The sequence below is a fragment of the Ascidia mentula genome, chromosome 8, assembly GCF_947561715.1.
Source record: "Ascidia mentula chromosome 8, kaAscMent1.1, whole genome shotgun sequence".
NCBI lineage: Eukaryota > Metazoa > Chordata > Ascidiacea > Phlebobranchia > Ascidiidae > Ascidia > Ascidia mentula.
The window spans coordinates 16,849,939-16,872,165 of NC_138573.1; the positions used below are offsets into that span (position 1 = coordinate 16,849,939).

The 22,227-nt window shown below is 38.9% G+C and overlaps 2 protein-coding genes across 2 annotated transcripts; both read right to left on the reverse strand.

The window, feature by feature from the left end:
* Window positions 1-649: 649 nt before the first annotated feature.
* Window positions 650-12,465, reverse strand: LOC145910410 (kelch-like protein 9). The gene is made up of 18 exons (XM_082997528.1): window positions 12,315-12,465; window positions 11,838-12,098; window positions 11,442-11,504; window positions 10,799-10,933; window positions 10,209-10,478; window positions 6,044-6,119; window positions 5,852-5,854; window positions 5,561-5,778; window positions 4,989-5,161; window positions 4,530-4,669; window positions 4,077-4,223; window positions 3,703-3,826; window positions 3,281-3,416; window positions 2,969-3,125; window positions 2,483-2,675; window positions 1,956-2,137; window positions 1,478-1,616; window positions 650-1,096 (listed from the first exon to the last, which is right to left on the reverse strand). The coding sequence occupies exons 1-18, from the start codon at window positions 12,388-12,390 to the stop codon at window positions 920-922; spliced, it is 2,670 nt and encodes an 889-aa protein (XP_082853654.1). The 5' UTR covers window positions 12,391-12,465; the 3' UTR covers window positions 650-919.
* A 2,385-nt stretch (window positions 12,466-14,850) lies between these two features.
* Window positions 14,851-20,686, reverse strand: LOC145911412 (phosphatidylinositol 3,4,5-trisphosphate-dependent Rac exchanger 2 protein-like). The gene is made up of 8 exons (XM_082998734.1): window positions 20,490-20,686; window positions 19,094-19,315; window positions 18,167-18,271; window positions 17,488-17,601; window positions 16,988-17,206; window positions 16,516-16,578; window positions 16,283-16,368; window positions 14,851-15,926 (listed from the first exon to the last, which is right to left on the reverse strand). The coding sequence occupies exons 1-8, from the start codon at window positions 20,640-20,642 to the stop codon at window positions 15,743-15,745; spliced, it is 1,146 nt and encodes a 381-aa protein (XP_082854860.1). The 5' UTR covers window positions 20,643-20,686; the 3' UTR covers window positions 14,851-15,742.
* Between the last annotated feature and the right edge of the window lie 1,541 nt (window positions 20,687-22,227).

Here is a 22,227-nt window from a genome sequence, read left to right on the forward strand (position 1 = left end):
TTTATTTGTTTCTGTGGGCTGTAGTTGCAAAGAGATTCACACACATTAACATGTTGTAAATATACTGAAGAATACCTCGGAAAGAAATAATACTACTAAGTTTCCAAATTAAATTAGCAGCCACCAGAACCAATACGTAATAAGAGATAATTGTTGTTCCTTTCCTTGGCACACTTCTTTCCAAGTTCGCTGTCTTGGTTACTGTTGCTAGGTACATATTTAAGCACTAATGGCGCAATTGAGCGTAAATTATAAAAGAACTTTAACTGATAAAATAGCAAATGCAAAATAACAGTTTATGTAGGTATTAATTTAAACACATCATAAAAGCAAATTACTGCAAAATTGCACCTACTTTTTTGAGGAAATTCAGAACGTCATACATTTCAAATAGAATACAAATTGTCCAAGATTATAATTTCCAGCCAATTATGACGAAATTCAACTTTACATACAGTGAATTGCGCATCAATCAGTTACAAAATTTTTAAATAAATTCGTAGGCAATTGATTGAAAACTCATAATTGTTTCGTGAAAGGTTGCGCAAGACAAAACAATCAGACTTATTCGATTTTGTGCGGTTTTATTTACATTGAAATCTGAACATGGAATGCGTATAAAGCATCAAAAATTTAAAACAAATCCTGGTACAAAACAAGCGAACAAGGCACTTTGCACAAATTGCACGTGGCTATTCATTTCTCAGTAATAAAATACACAACTCGAAGGACTCTATTACATGTAGGATTTCCCTTTATTAAATGGACTTATCCCCAATAATACAAGGCCAGTAAAATTCAGGTGTTAAATACATTATGTGTTTGACGGACATCCGAGTTGACAAAACCATTCAAAAAAAGGTGATAATACACAATACAACCCGCAACAGTTTTCCACTTTGGATTTTTCAACATCTTCTTAGCGCACAAGATGATGAGGCAAGGTGAGAGTGCAGAGGCGAAGACCAGCGAGTCCTCTTGGCAAATTTCCAACCCTTTCCCATTCATCTTTCTCTGGCTCGTACGTCTGGATCACTTTGATGCAACGTCTTGCCGACCAACAGTAACCACCCACAATGAAGACTTTGTTGTCCAACTGGAGACAGAACGTAGCAAAGTTAAAAGTGAGCTGATTTTCGAACTATTATAGGTCTCATCAATGCAGGTTGGTAACTAGTAATGACCTTGCCCGCCAAACAACCTGTCGAAATATTCCACTATACGTGGTGACTATAAAGTAGTCAAAGTTAACTTGTTTCATTGTGCAGAGACGAAGAATGTTTCGTTTTAAATAATCTTTTTTTTCTCAATGCAATCTTTTTCAAGTCATCCTAGACAAGAGCACATTTTCCTGCCAAAGTGCCAGAAAAATATACTTTTTCTACTCATTAATTTGACCACTATAATTTTTGTCGGCGGGAAAGAATCGCATTGTTTTCTGTAGTGCAGATTTCTCACTCATTAGCATTGCACCTACCACACATGAGCCCGCCTCACTCTGGCCCATTGTAATTGGAGTCACGTTCGTCCATTGGTCAAAATCCGGGCTGTACACTTCCGTTTCAAGAACGTCCACCCGTTTGTTGATGCCGGTGTTTCCCCCAATGACGTAAATTCTGAAAATTTATAGAAATATTATTTATGATTACACAGAGTTCAAAGAAGTTCTATAAATAACACACTCCTGGCACTTCCTTCAATCTAGTATCAGTCTGGTATGATATTGAAAATCATATTTCGGCATCGTCGGTTACTAAATACGGAACTAATATATTTTCCTATGTCATATCAGCAGACTGATTATTGTATTAAAGCAAGTGCTTTGTGTGTGAATTATTAGGAAAGGGCTGTGATCGACAGGTCAGCATCTGCAATTTGTGGTTTAGATCCTGATATTTCATACTTGAAGTAATTGTCATGGAAAATGTTGTACAAAAAATCTTTTCAACACTTACTTTTCTTTGAGGGTGACTTGGCTGTGCCACCCTCTCGGCGCCTGCATGGGCGACCTTCGTTCCCAGATGTCATGCTTTGGGTTGTAGCACAACATCGCATCACTGAAATGACCGTCACTGAATCCTCCACTCACGTACAACTTGTCCCGGTGCACGGAGCCGTTGTGGTCGCACAGTGCGTTCTGCAAATGACAACAGTTTCTCCGTTTAAAGTCATGTCGGGAAAATATGTCGTTCATTAGCCATAATAATGTTTCAGTTTAAAAGAAATTCGCAATTTTTAAGGAAATGCGCTTTCTACATCTACACATGGAAACAAGAGCAAGCAAATAATTATAATCGTGTGCGACATGGACATGACAAAGGTCCTCGCGCTATGGGGCCTCAAAGTCACAAAAGTAGTCTTTTTAAGGTGGCCATTTTGTCAAGCGGGTCCCCTATTTCGTGCTAACTTTGGAAACCGATGATATGAACCCCACATACGCTTACGTACGCCCAATAAAAGGGCAGCAACAGTTCCTTTTTACCTGAGTTGAAGCGACGTACTTCCATCTGTCTTCTTCGACGCAGTAGCATTCCACAGAGGAAAGTCTGCCCACTGAATTGACCCCACCGACAGCATACAATCTGTTGTATGCAGGGATGGCGCTGACGTGAAATCCTGCTCTGTGCTCGTTCATGCTCGCTATCTTCATCCAAGTATTAAAGCGTGGATCGTATCTGTGCAAGTTCGTTGCAAATTAAAGTCATACGAAATAATTTAAATGCAGCTTTGAGTAGGAATTATATAAATTTGTTACAGACAGAGTTTACAGTGTCAATAATATTTTAATTGCTTACTCTTTACACACTCATTGAAGTAGAAAATTGCTTTAAATTACTACCCAGTAAAACATGATTTAGGGCGTCTTGAATTCTTATCTCAGGTACGCAATCCCACGTCAGCATTTACAGCAATGTAAGGATAATATTATTCCACCCAAGTTGCTGACGAGTGACAAGATGTTCGTTACCTGGTGACGGTGGAAACGGAGGTTTTTCCCCTTTCTTCGAAGTGGTTTTGCCCGCCAAGAACATACAGGAAGTTATTCAGCACCGCAACACAGTGAGAATGCACCCCGGAGTCCATGCTTGGTAGAAGAGTGTAGGCGGTCAGTTCCCGGTTGAACACTGCGAAAAACAGACAATATTTAAAAAAATAATCCTCGGCGAAACCGCGGAAAGCCAAGCGTTGAAAAATGTAAACGGAAACCTTCAGTGCAATATGAAAAAAAGATTTTGTCCCCGAAATACTCTGTTACTTATCAATGCTATATAATCATTACCTTTGAGTTGGTTTGAAACTTCGTCAGTGTTATCTGCACCACCCAGCACAACCAGTCTTGTGTCACTCGATCTAATTCTGGTTCGTGCCGATGGTACGATTGGCTGAGAGTGTGGGAGCATGTGGTAACTGCTTGCCTGCGTAAACAAAAATCCTATCGGTCAGAAATCAAATCTAAATTGTTTCGTCCAAAATAAATAACTTACGATAAAATTTAAAAAAGAAATAAAAAATGGGCAGCAGAGGATTACGAATCCACCAATGCGTTTTTTTATATGATCCCAGAATCATTATTTGTGTTATGGGTGTTTTTGAATCACATCTTTATAGCCTATTATTTAGTTTTCGTTTGAATTGTCCATGTTCGATATGACGTTACGCGTGTTTCATTGCATTCTGGCGTTGTGAAAATAGACACATTACCTCCAAAAGCAGATCGTTGCATTTTGTTCTCATGAAATCCACAACGTTGACATGAACCATCAGATCACGAGGAGGCATCAGGGGAAATCTGATCTTCTCCATGAGTTTACGAATAAACGCTTGTCTGTAGGAGAAGATAACTATTCAAATGTAGTTTACGCAAATTGCTACCAGATTGATGCATTGTACTTCAACCGATTATTTCACAGGACCATTTATTGGCTGCCTGTTTTTGTGCTTTGTTTTAAATGCATCTTATTATTTTGCAATATACGATAAAGGATTATCGCAAGTGATAAATCAGGTTCATCATTTCTCCTCGACCACTTTTTTAAATTTAGTTTTAACTACTCAGCAGCGACATTTAGCGTTACCTTGAATGGTCGTACATAATCCACTTGAGAGTAGCAGCGAAAACATCCAACTCAGACATGACTTTGAGGTCGTTGCTATCGAGAAGAAAACTCATATTTTCGAAAGTCAACTTCTGTAGTTGGTTGGATTTGATGAAATCCGGGAACCTGCGTTCAAGCGACAATGATTTTAAGGAATACGGAATTCAAAGGTTACTCGCCCAAGTACAAAAGTCAAATCAAGCTATAACTATCATAAAATGGGTTATCTACTATAAAATGTTGCTTGAATTTAATAATCTTAACAAGAAAATAACAACAATATTTAAAATGTCGAATAACTTAATTGCTTGCTTTGGTTGAATTTCGACAAAAGAATTTTGCAACTTTCGGCAAAATCGTACTTTTTGCCTAAATTTTTTTATGTTTGTGAAAGTTTTTAACAAAAGCTGGTTCACGTGTCTTTAAATTTACCTCTCCAGCATGTACTTGTACGCCTTTTCCTCAAGTTGAGCCATGCTGAAGACTTCAGCGATGTGAATGATATCAACACAAGTATTGACATCAACAGCAGAGATGAGAAATTCCATACAGAAATCCAATACAGGTTTTATCTGCGAAAAAACGTATATGCAATGCCAAATATTGTTCCAAAATTCCCAAATGATTTCTATGAGAAGTATTTTGTCACCAGAGATACTTGATAACATTCCTAACAGTCATTTTGTTAAAAGGAATTAAAATGTAAACCAGGGTTTCCCAAACTGTAAACTATGGTACACTTAAAACGATGTTCACACTTGATAACACCCAAAGACAGTTTAAATGCCAGCAAGCTGATAGTTTCTTTTTTCTTTGTCAATGGAACAATAGCATTTATTAGCAGTATTTGAATCCTAGAATTCTAGAGTCGTAAGCACATTTGTTCAATACCTGCATGTGTCTTGCTACAGCCAATATGTTCTGCACTGACTGCATGTTAATTGGAAGTTTTCCGGTGTACATAAACTCCACTATGTGCTTCAATCCATCACTGCTTATTCCCCGAAGTTCGATTGATTCCGAAAACCAAGTATATTTCGCTCCTTCCGTGCGTCCGATTTGAGCTGTAAGTGTACATTTGTGTTGTATTGTGATTACTGGTTTGTCGTCATAATTGTTAAATGCTCGGGTAAATATTTGTACTGTGGTAAAATTATAAATCGTAAAGCAGATGTTGACAATTGTAATATAATTTTGCCATGATGACGAAATACAGCTTATTTTGCAATGTGTTAGATCGCCAACATTGACAGCGCTGAAAACTGTACGTTTGTGAGGATTTTACAGCCACGAGAATATTATCACTTCTACTGCTGCTTATGGTGACATGTTTAAACGTGTTTTAAAACACAAACTTGTATGTTTAAATAAATGAACACATTACTGTACAAAAGGTACGGTTTTAATGTCTTCCCTTGGTGCCGAATTAAAAACTTAAATCAATCTATTGACACACATCTTACCGTTTTGATTATCTTTTGTGAACATTTCTCGGAAGTACGGACTACATGCTGCCAAAAGTGATCTATGAACTGGAAATCGGGTAGTTCCCGCAATCAGTGTTACGTCACAAAGTAGGTTGTCAGATCGCAAACCGTTGAAACCGTCGAGAAGTTGATTATTATAAGCGCTTGACGTGTACACAGTTTCCGGAAAGCCCCCTTTTAGTTGAGAGAAAGTGCTGCAATATGCAAATTTACATGAATTACGTCACATTTAAACAGTTGCAGTTTGGGGTTACGTAATTAACATACAAGCTATATGTTTATGGCCAGTTTAAAAACTGATGTTTAATTTAGCTCCCATCACAAATACATATCCTAAGACCCCATAGTCACAACATACCATCCAGGCAAGACGATTATATATGCTGTATGTTCCTCATATATTCAAATAGTTTTTAACTGTATTAGTGCATTATGCCTGAGCAGTTTTGCTTGCCGTACCTGTCTGTTGTTGTCGGAAAACTTGAGACAGACGAAGAATCGGTTGAAGGCTTCACCATTAGTTTGGCCGACATAACTCTCGGTTATAAACAGTGAAGTCTAATCTGTTAGAGGCCTTAAGTAACAAAACAATAATGTAGATGTACATCATGTGATATTCTAAATTTTACGCAATAATCAAATGAAAAGCGGTTAGAATTTTCTACATTAAGAACTACATATTAACAAAACAAACTCAGAATTTATCAATACAATTTAGACGCCCAGACACAGATTATACACAATCTTTAATACGGTTGTTCACTTTTAATATATTTCTGTAACTATCCCTGCACAGTTTTGCAAAAACCTGTTCGTAATACTACAAGAATTCCGGTCGCGAGTATCGCCGACCTTTCGGTGACACGTCAGAATTAGTTGTCAAATGCCCCCGGGCCATCAGTGGGCGTGCGGCATTCAAACGTCACAAACACGTCTTGCTGGTTTTGTCTGTGGCGCCCGAAGATCAACTTCGTAGAAACCGATTGCATGAAAACGTTTAAAATCCATACCTTTATTCAGCCACAAAAAATGGGTGGTGAAAGTTTCAATGCTTTCAGTGGTAAATTTCTTTAGAATGTTACGAGAAAAACACGAACTTCAAGAAGAAAAGGGGAAGAATCATATTTTCTTCGGTGCAATTCACAGTTATTTAGGTGTTTGACTGACAGACCAACATTTTATGGGCGAACTTAAAAACACAAGCCCGAAACCGAAGCTGTTTTTAAAGTCCAATAAATTAGACTCGGAAATGAAATTACGACGCAATTGAGGCGAGTTGAAATTCAAATGTTCAAAGCATTTGTGATGTAACAATTGGTCTGTCTCCACTTGTACCTTCCTGTAAAGAAAGCGTAATTACAACGCGAATGTAGCAGAGTTTGAATTCGGCAACCAACCCCGTAACCCACCAGAATAGCCGGTCTTACAACTGGGTTGACAAATGGTTTTTGGTCGTTTGAATTTGCCGTCAGGTTTCGATATTGGACAACACATACACAAAGCCGTTGCTCGATTATATAGTGAGTTAGTCTGGCCCAGTGTTTCCAAAACGTTTTTGTCCAACAAATCCTACAAGGTTATTTATATACATAAACAACTTGGAGCCAATAGAGCTGAGACCTTATAGGTCGAAACAGTGGCCATCTGTCTGCAGCTCACAGAACGGTTATTTATGTTGACAAGGAACCCCCAGAGTTCCAGAAACGTCAAGTGAATCACCAACATTTGCCTAAGACCTGATAGTTGCTCATGGCACCCTCCGTATGTATTTATGAAACTCCAGGAGCCAACTTTGTAAAACGCTGCCGTAGCCCAAAGAAAATTTTGGCCGGCAATAATGTTTGGAACCTTTAGAGCTGACTTCCCTAACTTTTTGTCATTTTTTCTTCTAAAAATGTCTATGCAACCCTTGCTGGTAAACAATTGGCAGCTGGAAATATACGCGTTGTCCCCTACTTACAAAAGACAATTTGCTTTCACACCACATACATAGTTGGTGAAGCCTTGCTTAAGTGCAAGTAGGGTCATTCTGTATCTTTCACAAACTCTCGAGCGATATCATTACGTTCAATATCAACATGTGTGGTTGGATCTGTATGTTGGAGAATCATAAGTGCAATGATATTTGGGATTAACAAGAAAGAAAATGGATCTTTCTGGCATCATACCGAAACCCAACCAGTTTTGATTAATTCTTTCTACAGCAAACGTCCACACGTACCCAACTTTAAGTGTGCGAGGTTCTAGACTGGAGGAAGTGGCGTCATATGGTTTTAGAACCACGAACCGGGAAGTTGTTGATCATGACGTCATTTTCAACTCCTTCCTTGAAAATCTACCTCGGTAATTTTCTTCAGCTGCGGCCAAACAGGGGTTGGTATGTGTCTTTTACCGAGAGTTATCTACAGTTCGGAGGTTGCTGCTCGACGTGATCGTTGCGTTCGGTTCGCATGAAATCCCCCGGTCATCAAATCAGGTCAAAGAGTCAGGGGAAATTTAACTTTCTTTTTATGAGCTAACCTACAAAGGTCTACATTAGAAAAACACATTTGCCATAAACTACTCTGCTATCCCAGCAGAAACCAGATCAAAGTAATGCCTTCCTTCCCATTTCGTTGTTGCTTACTTTACGTATTTTTTTCGCAATTTGTTTCCAAACCTAACTCTTAACCCATAACAGATCACTTCGTTGCTCACACAGTGCTTCGAACACGGAAGCGGGCCAATCTACTTAATCTACTTCCTTAAAAGTAGTTTGCAATGATTGCCATCCAACTTTAGCGTTATCACAGGAAAAGCTGTGTAGTCAAAGCAAAGCATTGGAATATTAAACTATAAAGGTGCCAGAAAAAGAGATTCTATGTAATACGATATGCCTGGCAGCAACAGCCACACAAGGTTTGGTTAATGTATGAACCTCGCGTCCCTGATGAGTGGCAACAGCTGTGCAAAATCATCGCGTTTATTTCATAACGAGTCAACCAACACAAAAACTATACATCACGGAAGGAAAGACAAATCAGAGAAATTCGAATGCAAATTCAAGCTTATTAGTAACAAAAAATATATTTCTGTTGTAGATTAGCTCTCATCATTTTTACACAACATGTGTTTTGCAAACTGAGTTACGTTTGTGAAATATTTGGTGTTGGAATGTGAAAAATAAAATTCAGTTTCAAAGGACTGTTCTTCTTTCATTAAAGTTACGTAGATTTTATATCGTCACGAACGTATCGTCTGCCATCCTGCGAGATATTTTTATGGTTATGTGGCAGTAATTCCCATACACAACATCGTACAATAAAATCTACGTAACTTTTTATGCCAAAAGAAGAGTTCTTTTAAATTTACAAAGGCCTGGATACAACAGTATAGTAGTATAAAATTCAGTAACAAGTTAAGTCATTAACTTGTGATAATTTGAAACGGCATAAAACGTTTTTTAATCTCTCAGAGTATATTAAAAATAAAGCGTTCGAACACTTAAAAAAATGAAAGTAAATGAATTGAACTCATCCGCAAGAATAAACAGTACAGAAAACAGTTCGGTACGTTGAATTCGTTTGTGAGAATGGGATAGATGTTTAAAATGACAACATATACAAATGTAACTAACGGTCAAATTCGTTGGAGCGGTGCTTGTACCCCAAGCTTCACTTTTAATCTGCATTTTGGGATTCCATTTAAATATAAACAAGTTATGTACAGAATATAATTAAGATTGTTCAGCAAGACATGTTTGTGACATTTCGAAAACATATAATATACACAGTGGCGCATCGAAATGTTAAATGCAAGCTATGCTCCGGAAAAAATGCAAATAAAAACGATTATGTACATGTATGTGCTGAAACACTAAGGGCTGATGCGACTTCACTTGATAGACAGGCCTGTTGGTCACAATACGGCGCATATATACCTGTAGAGGGCGTATTTAATACATAGTTTGTACAAAGGTTTATGTACAGCGGTAACTATACGACAGTGGGTGCAAGACTTCGGGGGCATCCGCGTATATTGGTGTAATAAAATGTTTTGTCATATTCATGACTTGCACACATTCAATATAAACTCTATGGGTTAAAGTTATTGCAAAAATGTTTCGTATAATCGGACATTTATAGATCACTCTTGAAACCATTCGGAAGTTATTCTTGATTTTAACCAAGTGACAAAACCTTGGGTAGGAAATAACATTGGTTAGTAAAACTTGTTGTAAAATTTGTCACAATTTACAACATGTACAGCGTTGGCGATGTTAATGATGGACAAGGGTTAAACCCACGCAATACAGTCACAACAATATAACTTTGTGACCTCTTGTGACCTTTGAGCCAAATAGTTCTGTTTGCTGACTCAAAAGTCACTTGGGATTTTCCTTCATTGTATTTGAAATGGGTCTGGATTCTGTATCTTCAGGCACCGGAGGTGCTGGCAATGTTGCTGATGGTCGTGTTCATATTTGATGCCGTTAACGTCGCCTGTACCATTGTAGTGTTGGCAGCAATAGTCGCAAGGCTTGTGGTAGATGGTGCTGTAGACACCGTTGTTGATACAGAAGCGACGGTAGATGATGCAGATGAAGTCATAGCTTGCGTTGTTGCAGCTGCAGTAGATGGTGAACTTGAAGTCATAGCTTGCGTTGTCGCAGCGGTGGTTGATAGTGTAGTTGAAACCATTGCTTGGGTTGTTGTAGAGGTGGCGGTTGAAGGTAGTGTGGTTGGTGTTGGTGTTGGTGTTGGTGTTGGTGTTGGTGTTGGTGTTGTTGTTGTTGTTTTTGTTGTTGAAGTAGCAACAGAGGTTGGGTTTGAAGTCATGGAGGACGGTGGTGGTACGTTTACGGTCGTAGTTATCATAGAACCAGAACCAGTGTTTCCGTTCGGTGTTTCACTTGCTGTAATTCCAATAAAATAACATTACAAGAAAGTATTTACTGAAAACGCGGAAAGATATTTTTTCCGTCACGCGTGTTTTGAGGCGAAGCTTACTTTAAAAAGATTTGCATGCGCTTTGTGGTTTAAATAAATGTACGTTTTGGTGTAAATGTTTTTAACCTTTAGGCCTAAATGTATGGGCTAAAATTCGCCAGAGCACCATGCTAAATTTCTGTTTCGTGGAGAAGGAGCATTGCCGAGTTTCGTATTTCAACACAGCACGATCCAAATCCCGTCAACGTTTGCATCACAGTTTTGTAAAACGATTTAACATTCTTACTCGACAAAGTTGCGATAAGCGAGATGATCACAATGATGAGCGCTACGATGATCGCCCCTATGATAATCTCCAGCTTGTATTTTCGACATCTTTCCTTCCATTTTGATGTCGAGCCGCTGCTGCCTCTGAAACCAGCTGAAATGACAGCAGATTGGTTAGTGAACTGGCAAAGGGTATTTTAATGCAAAGGTCATTGCGATGCTGGAGACACAGAGCGCGCCTGTTGATTGTCACAGCGCTTTATTTTCGATTAGCGTACTTTCCTTATCCGAAGCTCTGAGTACAAAGGTTGAAAATGATGACTCATATAATACAAAATACACGGAACTTGCAAGTTTCTTAAGCCGTTCGCAAGGTTCTCTAAACTTCCGAGTTTGACCATAAGCGTCGACGTAGAACCTTCACGTATTGAATCATCACTAACTTTTACTAACGAAGAATAGATGACTTGCCCTTACGTCTTTGTTTTTGAGGCTATCATTGTCATGATTATTACACTGACTAAACTGACTGACTCATGATTATCACACATAACTAAGCCACAATAATACTACAATGCAACAGCGGCCCGACGAATTCATGCGAGATCATGTTGACATGCCTAAATTTAACTATTAATATTTAACATGTATTTTTTTCTCACCTTCGAGGTCCCCGTTGGGCGGTGGGGAACTCCCCACTTCACGATCATTGACCAACGCAGCTTCTAAAAAGACGTTGCGTCATTATGCGTACGTGGTTTACTCACAAACCCTTAATGGGTGGAAAAATTGTTTGGTGTCTTTACCACTTTAAGCGAAATAACACGAGATTTGGAAGGATTTTTTCCACATTCAAAATAACATACACTTAGAATTGGGGAACAATTTTTAAAACAACCGCCTTGGTTGAGAGATTTAGAAAGTGTTTGTCACGGTTTTAACCAGTTTCGATACGATTGTTCAAACTTATTTTAAGAGAATGAGGAAATGTTGCGGATACTTCTACGGTAAGTGCATCCTAAAGTCGAGTTTCCATTTTTACCAAAATTGTAACTCACGTGAACTTTTGTCTGGTTGCGCCTCCTGCTGTTCCTGGTTATCCGGTGTTCCTTCTTTATCACTTTCATCATCATCATCATCATCGTCATCATCTTCGTCATCATCTTCGTCATCATCTTCGCCATCGTCATTGCCATCATCATCATCATTGCCATCATCGCCACCGCCGCTTCCTCCAGCTTGTTGAGCGTCCTCTCCGGATGATTCCGGTTTATCTTCATCTTTCTGCTCATTTTCTTCTCCTTCTTCCTGCTTGTTGTCTGAATTATTTGCGCATTAGGTTTATTAACTAAATACGGGTCTGTGCAGATGAGCAACTGCTCGTTTGTAAATCCAGGGACGCCGTATCTCTACGTGTCATGCAATAGTTTCAATAAATTGTCCAACACCTCTGCACTATACTGCTTTTGTTATTGTTGCTAGAAGCATCGCATTTTAAATATAATGTTAAACCAAATATGATTTGCTTAACATACCGTCTCCCTCTTTATACTCCTTCAATTCCTTGAGTTCCATTCCCTCTCCCGTCGCTTGTTCCTCAGTATCCGACATATTTCCACGATCTCTGTGTTATCTTTTGCGCAGGTTCAGGTAATTAAAAATACAAACTTAAGATTCCGTCGGCAAAAATCTAAACGAACATTGGTTAGAAGGTTTTTTTACCATCACATATTTTCACAATTTTGCAGAAGTTGCACTGAAACATCTAGAACTTTTTTGTCCTTTTTGTCCAAATTTGTCCACCTCATAGAGCATAATAGCTACAAAGCTTTCTTGCTAAAAACAAAAGGTCCTTGAAGTGATTTGAGTCGCTTTGTTATTGACCATACTATTGTTCACAAAAACTATCGCATCATCACGTCCAGTGTTCAACGGAGCCCCTGAAACCTTTGCAAACAATTGATCATAAGGCGGTAAACAAGAGGCTGCTGGTGCGCTGCCTACACAGTACACGGAAGGAAACTAGGCATCTCCCACACTAAAGCGTATAACAGGCTAATGCCTAGAAGTAAAAGACAGCGTACTTTGTAGGCTAATTCGCATGACGTATAACAATTACCTAGGCCCATGTCGTGTCTTGCGTGACCAGGTTGTTGTTTTAACTGCATTAGAAGGATTAAAATAACCCATGCCCAATGTCACTATGCACTCAGTTTGTCTGGTTAAAGCCAGAAAGTAATGGTCAGAATTCCAGAAAATGCATTTCAAGTCATTTTTTCAACCAAGTCAAACTGGGCAATAACAAAAAAGGCCATTAAAACTGCGGCGTATACAAAACAAACTGTATGCCCAAAGCATTGATTACTACCTAACCACGGACACGCACAAACCCAAATTCCAGAGAAAATATATCGGCTGCGAACCCTGCCAGCAATGTGATGCTGTAGCCTAGGCCACACAAAAATTTTTGGAATCAAACACCTCGGCCATTCGTCATAGGATGGAAACGTTATAGGGTGGGAAACAAACCAGCAGTGCGTAAAGTAGATTACCCACGTACACGGGTCCAATTACGCGACAAAATCGGCTAGGTAGTGGGGAAGTTGGGGAATTCCCTAATTTGTTGCTTCTGTTAATGTAACATAAAGGATTTTAAAAAATCGCGAGATCGTTTGAGAAATGTTTTGGGCGTAAAAACGCCTCTGTTTGATGGGTGATCTTACATACGAGGTACATATTGCTATGCAACATGAAGTGACAATAAAATGCAAATTATCGAAAACCCAAGTACAACGGCGCAAACCTTTATAAGTTGTACAACAAACCGTAAAGTTGAAAAGGCCAGTAAGCTCGTTTAAGTGTTAATTGTTATCACTTGTGGTAGCAGAAGCTCTAAGTTTATTAGCAATGTATCGACGCATACAAATTCCCAAACGTGCGTCTTGTCTTTGATTGCATGCGAAGCAACAGATCCCTGAAAGCATTTGCACCTGACGAAATGTTGTGGGGTTAACTGCTTACAGCTTACCTGTTCGCCTACCTTGCGCTTTGCCACAACCCACCCACGAGTATCACACCTACGTATATAAGCGGGGAGTAGATGTTAAAATCTGCACCGCGCTCAAAACAAACTGCTTCGTTCTGCAGGATGCAACCTTCCAGAAACTTCTTAAAGCGTCAGAATGTAAATCTTACGACTAAATTTCAGGTAAACGCCCAAGCCGCATGGTTCACTACTTTCACTATTCCACGATCGCTGGGCATACACTTCCTTGTTGGGTTGTACCAGCTCTGCCAGCTAGAGAGCCACTAATGCGGAAGTTTGTTAAATTCTGTGGCTCACAGCACGATCGTTGACGTAACGGATTCTCCATTTCGCCTCCCGACTTTCGCATGTATTCAATCTTCCGTTGTTTAGTTGCAAACTTACTTCTTACGAAAAGTAAAATTAAGCTGTTTCTCAAAGGGGGCATTGGACTATTGAATCCTTCGTTGTGAAGGTACATACAAAATATTGATCACAAGCGCGAAGCGATAGTTCATGCTTTTTTGGTAAGATTTGAGTTTGAATTATCATCCTGTCTTTCTAATGCCCAGTGTAAAACCTGTGCATCAAATTGTTTTGAAACCGTTTGCATGCACGTTAATATGTAATGCGACAGATTGGTGATTGAAAAATCGATATTTGCTCCTTAAATATCGCGTTTCGCACACGCACCATCGCTCAGTTTTGGCGGCTTCAGCTTTATGTTCCAGCAGTATTTATAGAGGTTGATGTTCAATATTGTAACACGGGGCCTGACGGCACTATTGGTTGAGCTTGCTTGGCCGTAGTGTTTCCACCTTGTTTGCTCCGTAAGGTTGCACCTAGTTTGGTGCCCAACGGATGACGGTGACTGTATAGCCACCACAAAGTGGAAGTCTTTGCTTGGCCGTTTGGTCAGCAAAGTCGTCTGATAGTCACACCAGCTGCACTGATGAGACCTTTTAGGTCGAAACAGTGGCCATCTGTCTGCAGCTTATACACAAATTGTAACAGTATGTTTACAAACTTGAGGTGTTATCTACGTACTGTCAAGTATTGCTATATATTTGTTGTTTTTACAAAAGAGCACGTAAAGATACAGAAAGGAGACGCAGAAATGCATGACAATAGAACTTACAACGACAACAGTCGCAGAGAAGGTATTGCAGCGGTTAATTATTATCAGCAAGTTTATGTAAAAGAGTAGTAAATTGCTACAGGTCAGCAACGGCCGCATTGGGATGAAAAAATGCGGTTTAAAGTGATATATCAAATGCGGCAGATGTTATAAAACGTTTACACATGTTACCAAAAGAACATCACATTGCACACTGTGGCGAAAAATTACCAAAGTCATAGGTAATTGATATTCTTTTCGAATAGCCAAGGGCCACAATTTTGCCTGTTTGTACAACATGATTCTCGAATCTGAAATTGCGTGACAAATTCAGTTTCGAGTACAATGCGGATAAAGCACAAGGAAAGTTTGCTTCAGTAAATCCCAACTGTATAAGTCTCAGCTTTGATAAAAACACACTTGCACTACATTTGTTCGTGGAAAGCAAGGAAAGCATCGTATTTACATTCTTTTACAAAGAAGGCCATGTGAAAAAATATAAATAAAGAATACAAGCAGTACATGTTGCTCGCAAATTGTCAACGTGACCGAAACCAAAAGATTTTTCGCCGTGGCCGGAAATTTTCGACCTTTTTTTTTCGACGCTGAAATCAATTTTCACAAGCACGCAAACAACTACTTGACACCTGGTGCGATTCACACAAAAAATCGAAAGGTCAAGTTCAACGTGTGGTGAATGAACAAAAAGCATTCATTTTTCTATTTACGCACAAAGCATTACCAACATTTCGTTTGGGGCCTGGAAAATAAAAAGCGATTGGCACCGAATTAACTGCTTGTCAGTAGCCACCTAGCACTAATTAACACTTCAAGAGTTGCAAGACTGTTGTGGGTTTCTGCTGAGAAGGAGCTGCAAGTGCCAATCGGGCTCTCTCTTCGGCAGAATGCATCACAAAGATTTTCCAAGCGATCAGATTCGTCCACTCGGCTCTTTCACTCGTACTGATGCCATACATGTAATATGTACGCTCAGCGAAAACCAGTCTGCGTGAAACGTGACAAATTGTCAATGGTAATTAGATGAGTACTTAGAAATGGTACAAATAGATTGGTAATAACAATGGTAAAACAAAAATTGTCAATAGAAAATGTTACAATTTGTCACAATAATTAGATTGCAGCAAAATAGAAAAGCGTGTGGGTGTTGTGCCATTCTTCAACACGGGGCTCAATTTAGTGCATCATGTTTCCAGACAAAACGAAAATAATATTTTCATGGTAATTTCTTCAATTTTTGTCAGTTTTTCTGTCGTCTGATTTATAAGATGTTAAACCGCGGAGCCCGGTTCATCAAATGTTAATAAAATACCTGCCCTGGTTGTGTGGTTACGAACACTTACCCAAAGCAGTTGGGTTTTGACTGACTTTCGCTTTCAATTACGGAGGTACAAAGGTTCAAATCCAACGTGGTCAAAGCCTTTTCATCCTGCACAAGAATCTTGGTTAACACGAGTGTGTAGCTGCGAGTGTACGCGCCATATATTACATGTAACATGTATTTTAATTTAATTTTTAAGCTTCTAAAAATTCAATGAGGAAATATATATTTTTTTCATTTTATGCCAAAACTTACTATTGGTTCATCGAAATATTTAAACTCATATCCTCTCAATGTAAACCAACGGATCTTCCAGTTCTGCAAGATAAAAGCTGGCGTTATACAAAAGAATGTGTCTCAATAGAAGCGCTAGATACATAAGGATGTAACGCATTGATGGCTTTCAAAACACTAAACAATTTTTGAACTTTATAATAACATGTCAGGTTTGGCCGATATTCAATGACATATACGTTACATGTAGGCATTTGGATTGACACAAAGTTAGTGTTTCGAAAGTTACTATAACCTATTTTAAAACTTACATCTGGAAAAATAACTCAAATTTGGAATCTTGAAAAATTGAAACAATACGATCAGGGTAAGTCTATTGTGACCTTATTTTATTGAAACAGAAATGCCAATTGTGCCTAATGACTTCGTCAGTTTTTGTCTTGTTAAAAAATATAATATTGAATTAATTAACAATTTTGTGTCCTGTATTCACCTTCACGCTTCCTCCACGTTTCGTCAGAAATCCCTGCTTGTTGCACAAATCCCGTTCGTCCCATTCCTTCTGTAGTTTGTCACAAATCTCGTAAGCTTTCTGCAAACGTTGACCTCTCTTAGCGGGTTCGATGGACATCATTGTGCCGTGGGCGATCTGGATCGAGGTGATGACGTCGTCAAGATCGTCGAGAGCAGGAGGAGTGAACACGGCCAAGATCTGAGAAACGCGTCACTGATTGCCAATTTATGATGTCTTTTAAGATGCGAACAAACGTTTGTGGAATTATTTGAATTAACACTTGTACTAAAAAAACACATATATGCAGGCCTTACGTTTGCTTGTAGCGCTCTCTTAGCCGAAAACAAACAAAGGCGAACGTTTAACAACTGTTGACACGAGCGCGTCGTACACGTAGGTAGTTTTCACAGTGATCATTCGTTGTGGAAGGCAATTTAATCAGGTTCATGTCACGGTTATGACAATATTTCATCTTTCACCTTAAGAAGGACGGCGAGGTTGCAGATGTGATGAAGAGGTTCTGACAACACGGTGTTAAGCATTGTTGCATCGTTGCTGGTTGTCTCGTTAAGCGGCCCTTCGACGGTCCATCTCTTTAAAAATACAAATCGCAGTTCGTTCTTAGTATATGCAAGCTGATTAAAAGTTTGGTCATCACGGATGGGCAATGTTACTGTCCGGTTTCTAGAAGAGGAAATTACCACGAATAAAATTGAGGATAATTCTATGTTATCTATAAACATACTAAAAATAAGTGGAGATTCTATGGTTCTTTTATACTAAAAGATTCTATGTCCAATACTGTCGGGTTGATGTGGGTTGCCGTTCGTTGATATACGAAAACAGAACAACACTGCCATGGTGCGGAGGAAGTTGTTTGTGTTTCGGGCATGAAAAATAGGAAACAGCACTATCGGTCTTTACAAACCATGCACTAAACAAATCGGTAGTTTTTATCGTAAATTATATTTTAAGTACTTTATAATACAAAGGGGGCATTCTGGCAATTGCTATACATCAATCGAAACGTTGAGAAAAATGTATATTACTGTCTCAGTAAGGGGTCCTCAGTAGTATTAATATGACAGGCAGCATCAGAATGAAGAAAATAAATTTGTTTTGGTAACTTTATTCGATGATATTTTGCATTTTCCCAACCTGTAGTTTAGGTTTCAGCGTTGTCATGTTGATTATATCTGTAGCAACCTTCTCCGCCCTGCTGTGGTTACTGCAGTAAATCTCGTATGTCTTGAAGGAATCTCTCTAAAACACAAAAAATGCGTTGATGCTTTCGAAGTAAAAAAAACGACACAATGGTTTACGGTTGACTTTTAAATTATGACATGGTACACCCTGAAAACAAACGGCATTTTTATGCCTAAAATAACCGCACATGTTCAATCGATTTGTCATTATTATTAGTGCAATAATTAAATTATTGCCGTTTATGAAGATAGCCTGGTACGTACGCCCGGTTACCGACAATTCGTCACTCGGTCATCTGCAATTTGTCATTTTGTGTCCGCCGCGCGCTATTAAATCATCGTTTTTTTTTGTCACAGCGCCAAATCATTTGTCATACATTACTCAGTGCTAGATTATTATTAGCCACAAAAATTTTTGGCCTATTTTTTGTTTTACATTTTTAACACCGCTCTATTCAAGTTCGATTTAGTTAACGTTATTTCAATATACGACACACTGATGGGTGGACTTAATGGCAGCAAAACAGAAAAATATTTTCAAAATGTCTTTTCATGTAAAGTCAGCGTCACTCAATTTTGCAAACTCCTGATGCGGAAAAGAGTTTGTGAAGTACTGGATATTGTTCAATTCGTATGTTTTTTGCGGAACATATACGACCAGGCCCCACAAAAGGGGTGTTCCAGTGCCGCTCATCGGGGGCCATATCAGTAAACGGGCCCATGAATATCAAAAATTGGGCCCGCGAACATGTTTTTTAGCTTTTAAACCAAGGGATTTCTATTATAAAGGCTGTTCAAAAAAAACAGTTTTTCGCCCAGGCACATTTTTCTCTCAGGTGCCCTGTATACGTTCACCAACAACCATCACTTTTACATTTACCATTTTAACAAAAATTCCGCCGATATTTGATTCCGACATCTTTCTGTAGAAATCCTCATCTCTTCCAACTTCCTTGCTCCCGGCGGCAGCTTCGATGGATGAGAGGAGAGATTCGTGGACTTCCAAGATGTCCGCCATGTTTCCGAAGAGCGCCCTCACGTGACCGTCCTCGATCTCGAATTCGATTTGTTCGCAACATTTCTCGAACTCAGCCTTCATTACCTGATAAAAGTTAGGTTATTTTCCTCATTTCTGTGCAAAAGTCAACCGACCAATAAACAGGACTGGCTCTAGCTGACACTTTTGGCAAAGCTATTGCCTAGCAGACCAATAGGATTAAAGTAATTTGTTTGTAGAGAGATTGCGCGCAGTCAAGGTTGGTATACTATGTTATATAAAACATGGAGTGCATCAAAATAGTGTGCTACAAATATTCAATAAACGGTGGGATCGTATATGTATCTACAGTTGAACACTAGAAAACAAGGCAAGTTTTTTAAGGATTGGACGAATTTGAGGGAAACATTAGTTAAAACGTGGGAATGTTTGATCGTAAATGACATTGAATACATTACTTAACGTGCTCGGTTAGTCTTTACAAGTCTATACCTATACGCATGGACAAAAAGTTCCCCTGTTTTTTGCTATGTTTTAGTTTGATACAAATGCATAAGTTAGTCCATCCATGAGAAATGATATTTGAAACCCATTTAGGTAGCCCGGGTATGACCATTGGTTTACCTCAAACATTAGTTAACGACCAACATGCACTAATAGCGACCAACAATAAAACGGATACGTCATAATTATCACGTAACAAGCGGGGTAATTTTGAACACTAGAAAATGTTGCATCCAGGAAGTACTTATACTGCATGACCTAACAGTAGCAACGATCACGCATTGAAACTTCATCACATTATATTCATGTATATGAGTAAAAATTATACAAAGCAGTTATACGCAAACTTTTCACTCTATGTACTGCCCTCGGGGCATTTAAAAGCGAAACCTTACGTAGCAGGTTGTGTGAATGGGGATTTTACCACGATAATTATAAGGGTTTTAACTTTGATGTTTTGGTATAAATTTGCGCTTCAAATCTTTTCCTATTGACAACTTTAAAAACATTTTCAAATAAGTTCACATCCCATTCCTATATTCCGTATACGTCACCACCAGGGTGAGATTTAACCGGTTTGCACCGGTTCGCGCAATCCTGTTCATGGAATTTAATGACCAACGCGAACCGTTTGTTATTAAGTATGTGTAGGCCTATGTTTCACTTCGAGTACTGTATATTCCTGCGGTTAATGTGACATGCTGCTAGTGAGAGAACCAGATGCGAAAATATTTGAATCCCACCACTGGCTACAACACCCAGGTTCCGCACTTACTTCAACTGCAAAGTGGAGAATCTTCAGGTAAACTTTTTCGCGGGAAACGATTTCTTCGATGACACTGCATCGGATTTGAGCTTGTTTGGACAAGTCGCCGTAAGCGTTTTTGTCTACAGCAGGCGAACTGCTAGAACCGTTCATCATTTTCATTGACTTGGTTGGACAATTTATGTCAACAGGTTACAGAAATCTACAAATCTGTTTTATAAATAGAGGAAATCTGTTGTTGCTTAGGGTTGTATATAATAAAATAAGTTTAATTGCGTTCAACACATTCAACTTTGTACCGTGGCATCGCAAGTGCCGATTCCATGCGTAATATTTAAAATTAAAAAAGGTTGAAAACTTTGCTATTCTTTGCGTTTATAATCCCTTGACAATTACTGTCCCATTTAAAGGTCAAACGAGGCATCGGAATTTACAACACACCTTTATCCAAATATCTGATCAGTTTTTACATGTAAAATACGTCTCTTCTGAATAATGCGTATTCTTCGAGCGGTTAATGACTGTCTGGGAAAGTTTAATGACCTCAGCCTTAGTTAGTGAAGTAACACATATTAGTTAGTGAAGTAACACGAAGTAACACATCGCCGTCACAAACACGCGGAACTTAAAAAACTTTCCGAAGTTTGTCAAAGCACGTGCGGTTTATCACAAACGAAACCTTGGTTCACCCTAAGGCGCATTAACGTCACAATTACGTAATGCAGCACTTTGGTGCTTTCCCCAGTGTGGACGTTGTACTTTTTATAGCTAAACAAACGTACGATTGGTACCTAGGTCGCACATGTAGTGTTTACGCTTCAGTTTCGGCGCCGCACAAGACGAATATGGCGCAGAACATGAAAACCACAGTGAGGAAGTTATTTCTTTTATCAACGACATTGTAGAAAGTTACATATCATTTGGGAACTCAAACGTTGAGGGTTACACTGCCTAAAAGCAGCCCAACAAAAAGTGTCTTCCAGATGCAGGTTTAGAAGCCATACGATGCCACTGCAACTCGGTTGAAGTTTCGTCGGTAAAGTTTGGTTGCTTCAGTTTATTTAAATGCGAACCTTCCTATTTAACTGTTGCCATTTGCCGAACTTATAGATGCACGCACTTTAGTATAAGCAGTATAAGCAGATTTCCCTCATCTCCATGGAGTTATAACAGCGAACATCCTTATATTGTAAGTGGAAATGTTCGTATAAAGTATAGATCGCCCAATGATAACTTCATTTTTTTGGATCGTGGAACTAAAAGTCTTACAAAAAGTGATTATCATGACCAACCCAAATTGTAACAAAAAACAAGACCAAACATTAGGACTCAAATGAAACGCACACATCCAGACAGTTACATATTATACGTAATAACATATAATGAACTATTCGAACAGTATGGGCTGATGGGGGCCTGTGTTACACTCAAATTGCAACAAGCAACAGACAAAATACTCCCCCGCTACTTTATACAAACCACGACCACAACAAACACTATATGCATTCTCAGGAATCTATATTGTCCAACCCGTCTAAATGTGACAAACGTCGAAGCAAACTTGCAAGAATTGGACACAGCGATTACTCACACGAGGAAATAATTATCAGAAATGACTCGAGTCGACACTAGACTGTACTTTGGACACACAGGCAAGACTCAACATCAACATTGTGATACGACTTTCTTTTCTATTCCTATTGCGTTTTTCTTTAGCGTATCTAGTGTGGGTAACAGAACTTTCAAA